This window comes from Rattus rattus, chromosome 8, assembly GCF_011064425.1.
Source record: "Rattus rattus isolate New Zealand chromosome 8, Rrattus_CSIRO_v1, whole genome shotgun sequence".
Classification (NCBI taxonomy): domain Eukaryota; kingdom Metazoa; phylum Chordata; class Mammalia; order Rodentia; family Muridae; genus Rattus; species Rattus rattus.
Window position 1 is genome coordinate 101,395,429 of NC_046161.1, and position 6,371 is coordinate 101,401,799.

The 6,371-nt window shown below is 49.2% G+C and overlaps 1 protein-coding gene across 2 annotated transcripts; it reads left to right on the forward strand.

Moving 5' to 3' along the window:
* Window positions 1–1,278: 1,278 nt before the first annotated feature.
* On the forward strand, window positions 1,279–5,855 carry LOC116907930 (serine protease 44). 2 transcript variants are annotated; one of them, XM_032911144.1, is made up of 5 exons: window positions 1,279–1,603; window positions 1,888–2,043; window positions 2,673–2,932; window positions 4,304–4,458; window positions 4,940–5,855. In XM_032911144.1, the coding sequence occupies exons 2-5, from the start codon at window positions 2,009–2,011 to the stop codon at window positions 5,174–5,176; spliced, it is 687 nt and encodes a 228-aa protein (XP_032767035.1). In that variant the 5' UTR covers window positions 1,279–1,603; window positions 1,888–2,008; the 3' UTR covers window positions 5,177–5,855. The 2 variants fall into 2 exon arrangements, with proteins under 2 accessions (XP_032767035.1, XP_032767034.1); XM_032911143.1 differs by having other exon boundaries at window positions 1,291–1,603; window positions 1,888–2,047; window positions 4,940–5,176.
* Window positions 5,856–6,371: the final 516 nt, after the last annotated feature.

Below are 6,371 nucleotides of genomic sequence, written 5' to 3' on the forward strand. Positions count from 1 at the left end.
ATTTCATATCTCTCTCTGTCTCTCTCTGTCTCTCTCTCTGTCTCTCTCTCTGTCTCTCTCTCTCTCTCTCTCTCTCTCTCTCTCTCTCTCTCTCTCTCTCTCTCCTCTTCCTTCCCCCTCACTAGTTATTCCAATTGCTCAACAATACTCTGTGGATCAGGAGACCAAAACAGGAACAATATCCTCTGCAGGTGAAGTTTTCTGTTTATAGTTAAAGAATACTCAGCTTATTAATTTCTATTTATAATCAAGAATAAATTCTTGAGCCAAGCAGCAGTGGTGGGCGCACCTTTAATCCCAGCACTCGGGAGGCAGAGGCAGGCAGATCTCTGTGAAATCTGACGTCAGCCTGGTCTACAGATCAAGTTCTATGACCACTTGGAGAATGGGAGAATTTCTTTCCTTCCTGATTCCAGTTTCTAGAGGCTTCCTTCACCCCTCCCCAGGGAAACAGTAACAATGGTAACAACAACCTCTTCTCCTCCCTCTCCCCCTTCCACTCCTTTCTGACATCTTATTTCCTCCCTCGATTTCAGTCATCTTGTTGGTTAAAAAAAAAAAGAAAACTTGTGATTACAGCAAGCTCGCCTCAATAGTCCAGATAATCTCCTTGTACCAAGAGCCTTGATTTATTGTGCTTCCATTGGCCGAGTACAGTAACCTACTTAACATGTTCCAGGGATCAGAACATGTGTGTTTTAAGGAGGCAAAGGGTTTTACGACTGCATTATTTTTAGCTGCTGGTGAATAAAGATGTCAACACTGTAAGCATTTATACTGGTTAATAGAACATAAATCCTTATTTCTTGGGAATGATCATCCAGGTGTACAACGACTGGAGTGTTTGGTAATTACATAATAAACTGCCGGTGTGCTTTCTGGAACCGCTGTGTTTCCATCCCCACCACAGTATTGTGGGCAGTCCTTTATCTCTGCCAGCATCTGAGGTTGTTACAGGTTTGTTCTTGAAAGCCCGATACCGATGTCTCATCGTGGTTTTAGCTTGTATTGTACTGCTATGGCTAATAGGTCTTGAAGACCTTGTGGGTGTTGACTTTTCAAAAAGGTGGCAGTGTGCACCCTGTCTCAGTGATTAGTAACCTCAGGTACAACATTTCTTCTAAGGAGTTTTGCTTTGGATTGCAACCACTGTCTGAGAGTCGGTCACTGATCAGGAGGGATCAGGCTGGAAAGGGGATAGTGCGCTTAATGAAACCGCCCGTTTCCGGTGCGTAGCCAAGGCAACCGCCGCGAGGAGGCGCTGCGACAGGTTGAGGCCTTGGTGGCGGCATGGCCTTCCAGGGCTGTGACTCCCTCGGCCTCTTGGTCTGGCTCTTGCTGCTTCAGACGCGATTGGGCAAAGCCCCTATGGTTCCAGGGACGCTACCGTCTCTTTCTCCTCTCCCGTCAGAGAATGGCCTCGATGACCCGGGTGTAAACCCACAAGAGAGGCCGCTCACAGGGATGCCTGAGACCTCGCTGCCTCTCAAACCTGGGGGTAGCATGACGCCCTTTGATTCAATGGGATTTACTCCAGGTCACTCTTTTTCATCCATGAGTCTGTCAAGGCAATCGTTTCCACCATGGATTCCACCCACTTCAGGTGAAGTTTCTGGGCCATGACCCGCCGCAGAGAACTGGTCTGGACCCAGGGTGGTTGAGGCCCTGATGTAGAGGAAGATCTTAGGTCCTTGGGTGTGGGGTGTGGGCCCAACCAAACGCTTGATATCTGAGAGGACGCCACCATTCCCTAATGAGTCTTAAAGACCCACTCCTGCCCTGGGATTTGCGGGGTCAGAGCCTTGTTCTACAGGTTCTGAGGCTCTGGCTGGCGGTAGAGAAGCAACAGTTTACCTTCAGCCCCCTCCCCTCACTAACCTGCTCCAGCTTGTGGCCACAGAACTGCGAGGATAGTTGGTGGAAAGCCTGCGCCCATAAGGAAGTGGCCCTGGCAGGTGAGCCTGCAGGTCCACAAGCAGCACATCTGTGGTGGCTCCCTCATCAGTAAATGGTGGGTGATGACCGCAGCCCACTGTGTCTCGGGTGAGTGCCTGGAGGGCTGGGCTTGGGCCTCTAACCAGGCACTAGGGCCTGCCCCTCTTGCTTTCTATTTGGGGGGGGAGCAGGGGAGGGGGAGGGGGGGGAGAGGGGAAGGAGAGAGGGGGGGAGGGGAGGGGGAGGGGGGAGGGGGGGAGGGGGAGCCTGTAGAGATGGTTTATGACTGTAATCCCAGCACTTGAAAGGATTGCTGGGAGTTAGAGGTCAGCTTGGTCGACATCGTGAGTTTTCAGCCCAGCCTGGGCCACAGAATGAAGGAGAACCTATGTCAAAACCAATGAGGGTGGGTGAGAGATGACACAGCCAGGGTTTTTGTTTGTTTGTTTGTTTGTTTGTTTTTTGTGGATTTCATTGTTCTGTTTTGTTTTTAATTTAGTTTCAGTTGACACCCGGAACGTTTATTTGATTTCTGATACATTTCCATAGTGATACTGGTCAGAGTATCACTTGGAGAACCATCTGGTGGCTGGCTAGGGTGGTTAGGTGTCCTGGAGAGAATAGGGTTTCAACCCAGGGAGGTTGTTGACAGCCGCCTTAGAAAAACAGGATCCGGCTGGAAAGTGCTTTGACTGTGTGTAGGGGAAGCGTTTAGACCCTTCAGGCTCTCTTTGCAGCCATCTGGATTACGTAGTGTCGATGGGAGAGGCTGACCTGTGGTCCAGTATGTCAGTGAAGATTCCAGTCCAAGACATCATTGTCCACCAAGATTACTCTGTGATGAGAACAATTGTACACGACATTGCCCTTGTTCTGCTGGCCTTCCCCGTGAATTACAGTGTCAACATCCAGCCTGTGTGCATCCCTGAAAAGTCTTTCTTGGTACAACCGGGGACCCTATGCTGGGTGACTGGATGGGGCAAAACAATTGAACGAGGTGAGCCTAAAGTAAGATTCCACCAAGTACGGACCAGGGATCAGACTACTTAGTAGCCTGGGATTGGTCTAAGAGGCTAAAGGGGGGGACGGGGAGCCAGAGTTTCTAGCAAGTAGATGAGGGAGGGGAGAGAGAAGGTGGTTAGAGAGAGGAACTGTTGGTGAATTTCTATTGGTTTGTTGGGGCTTGAGGACTTAAGTACTGAACAGGGTGGATACTCACCAGGGTGGATTTTCGCTTAGGGTATGATGACCTGTCTGGAAGCTAGAAGTACCTACATTGATAGAGAGGAAGCTGCTTGTATGAAGCAGAGGCCAGGAAAGTCAGTGAGTCTATAAGGTGCAGGATCTCAGCCTGGGGATACTGACACATACATACATACATACATATATACATACATACATACATACATGTCTCAACCCCTCTGGGGATCAGATGACCTTTCACAGGGGTCACTTAAGATGATTGGAAAATGTAGATTCATAACAGCAAAATTACAGTTAAGAAGTAGCAATGGAAATAGCTTTGTGGTTGGGGGGGGGTCACCACAGCATGAAGAACTGTATTAAGGCATTAGAGGGCCGAGAACGACTGCTTTGGGGTCTCCCATTATTGGGAAGAGTTTAGATTGTTACTTTGGGGTACCACATGTCCAAGAGGTACAAGTAAGGATGCCTTCCTGATTATCAATAGCATCAGTGAGAGCATATCACATATCTGTCACCTCGAAGGCTGACAAGATTTCATCCTCCTCTCTTAGGCTATTCTTTCTTCTGCTTCTTTGATTTGGACTTCACATCATCTTTTACTCTCGGTGGGGTTGGGTCTCCGTTTCCCTCAGTGTGAGATTCAAGAAATAGCTGGAGTGTACCTGTGTGTGAGCGTACCTGTGTGTGAGCATACCTGTGTGTGAGCATACCTGTGTGTGAACATACCTGTGTGTGAGCATACCTGTGTGTGAGCATACCTGTGTGTGAACATACCTGTGTGTGAGCATACCTGTGTGTGAGCATACCTGTGTGTGAGCATACCTGTGTGTGAGCATACCTGTGTGTGAGCATACCTGTGTGTGAGCATACCTGTGTGTGAGCATACCTGTGTGTGAGCATACCTGTGTGTGAGCATACCTGTGTGTGAGCATACCTGTGTGTGAGCATACCTGTGTGTGAGCATACCTGTGTGTGAGCATACCTATGTGTGTGAGCATACCTGTGTGTGAGCATACCTGTGTGTGAACATACCTGTGTGTGAGTATACCTGAATGTGAGTATATCTGCATGTGAGCACTGTATTGAGACCCGAGGAGGTATAACTGACTCAGGCCAGCTTACTGAATGCAGATCGACCCCCTCCAAAATGATCTCTGTGTAGGTAGATCATCAAGGGTGCTTCGGGAGGTTGACCTAAGTATTATTCGTCACGAGAAATGTAATCAGATCCTTAAGGACATCACAGGAAGAATATTTACCCTAGTCCAGGAAGGGGGAGTCTGTGGCTATAATAAGAAAGGAGGCGATGCCTGCCAGGTCAGTTCATGGGTCCCTTGTCACTCTTCCCTGCTGTCTTTTCCCTGGATGTTCCTAAGTCCCAGACACTGGGGCCGCGATTGTGTTCCAGATCTTCCATTTACTGTTATCCAAGCTGATGGGATGTCAGGTCAAGCCACTACAGCTCCTGGGTTAGCCTGACAGGATCCTCCAGGAGAAGACAGCTGATGATGTCAGCAGAGGATGGGGGTGGGGTGGATCAGGGAGGAGGTAATACAAATTCCATGTTTTCAGCCCCTTCCGTGTGCTTGGGTAACTGATTCAGTCATGACTTCAGAAAGGGAGAACCATAGTGGTTTATACTCAGCTCACCTCTTTGAACAGGCAAAACTTTTCATTTGTTTAAAAAAAAAATCAATTCCGAAATCTCCTAGGGATGCAGGACTCTCCAGAGCCTTGGGGTGGAATCTATTGTCCTATGAATCAATTTCGTTCCTGTCATTTGTTTCTCTTCCTCCAGGGAGATTCTGGGGGGCCCATGGTCTGCGAATTTAATAAGACATGGGTGCAGGTAGGGATCGTGAGCTGGGGCCTTGGCTGTGGTCGAATCGGATACCCTGGAATTTATACAGAAGTGAGTTACTACAGAGACTGGATCTTTAAGGAACTGAGTCGAGCTTCGTGTTGGAAGTCATTAAACTTCCTCTTCTTAAGCCTGTGCCTGGTGCTTCACCTGGGCATCCTGGTGACCCCGTGATCTCTACAGCCCATGGTCCTCTTGTTTCTGAGCCTCCACTAGGCTTCTCCTCAGACCTAATTTCCCTGCCAATGCTCTTTCTTCAAATTCTACTTGGGATCGATTTGTGGAGCACAGCAGGGAGTTTGGGGCTTGTAAAATGTCCGGCCCTGGTACCCTTTGTCATCTGCCTCAGCTACCACTGTATTAAGTCTGTGCTTTACCTGGAGCGAAGGAGTGTGGACCACTTCCGGGTAGAGGACTACCTGGCCTGCCAGTGGAGGGAGAGAACTCGTCTCCTTGAGTTATCTTGGAGAAAGAACATCTCTAGAGGAGAGACTTCATCAGGATTGAATGGGCACTAGACGTAACTGGCTGCCAATAGCTCTTACCAGAGACTCTGACGTACCCGTGAGATCTGTATACTCAGAGGAGGCGTTTCCTGCAGAGGTGCGCAGCTGGGACGTCTACATCTGGCTCAGTTGCGGTTTGCAGCATTTTCCCTGTGCCATGGTGGGAATCCATCCGTGAGCACAAAACTTTTGCTACACAAGCCTCCTGGGAGCAACAACCCTGACGGTACCTGCTTCAACAGTTCCCTCACAGCCACTTCCGGGACCACCCTAAGTTGAGGCGGTGCAGTTTTGGAGAGGATAGATTTTAGACATGAACGGAATAAACGTGTCTTGTGTGTTCTGAAGTTTTGTCCGTCTGGAATATTTGGTTGCTATAGCATATTCTAAGGAGAAATGGGCCCCCATGTATCTAGGGAAGGTATTCAGTCTTTGTTAAATCCTGGAGGAGGCCATCTGTCCCATTTAAGTTTGGTGGGCTGTCTGAGCCCTTGAGTCTACTGCACATATTCCAGAACCCATCAGCATGTAATGTGCTTTGTTCTGGGTTCTCCTGACTTTGGAGGCTGCATGCCTGTTTCTTTCTGTCTCCACGGGTTGACTTTCTGTTGCTCTGGGCCAGGGTTGCCTGTCTAGCCATTGTAATATATCTTCTGTAGCTCCCGAGTTCAGGAATCATCTGGTGAATGAGCGGATGAGTGAGTGCGTGAATGAGGGGGATGAGGGGATGGGTGGGTGAGTGGGTGAATGAGGGGATGGGAGGACGGGTGGGTGAGGGGATGCGGATGGGTGGGTGAAGGGATGGGGGATGGGTGGGTGAGTGAATGAGGAGGTGGGTGGGTGGGTGAATGAGGAGGTGGGGG

Bases quoted from the DNA above. Each gene is read 5' to 3' on its own strand.
- LOC116907930 (XM_032911143.1), top strand. From the start codon at position 1,291: ATGGCCTTCCAGGGCTGTGACTCCCTCGGCCTCTTGGTCTGGCTCTTG. The intron at 2,048-2,672 runs GTGCCTGGAGGG...CTCTCTTTGCAG, and splicing joins GCCCACTGTGTCTCGGGTGA to CCATCTGGATTACGTAGTGT. The intron at 2,933-4,303 runs GTGAGCCTAAAG...ATCTCTGTGTAG, and splicing joins GGGCAAAACAATTGAACGAG to GTAGATCATCAAGGGTGCTT.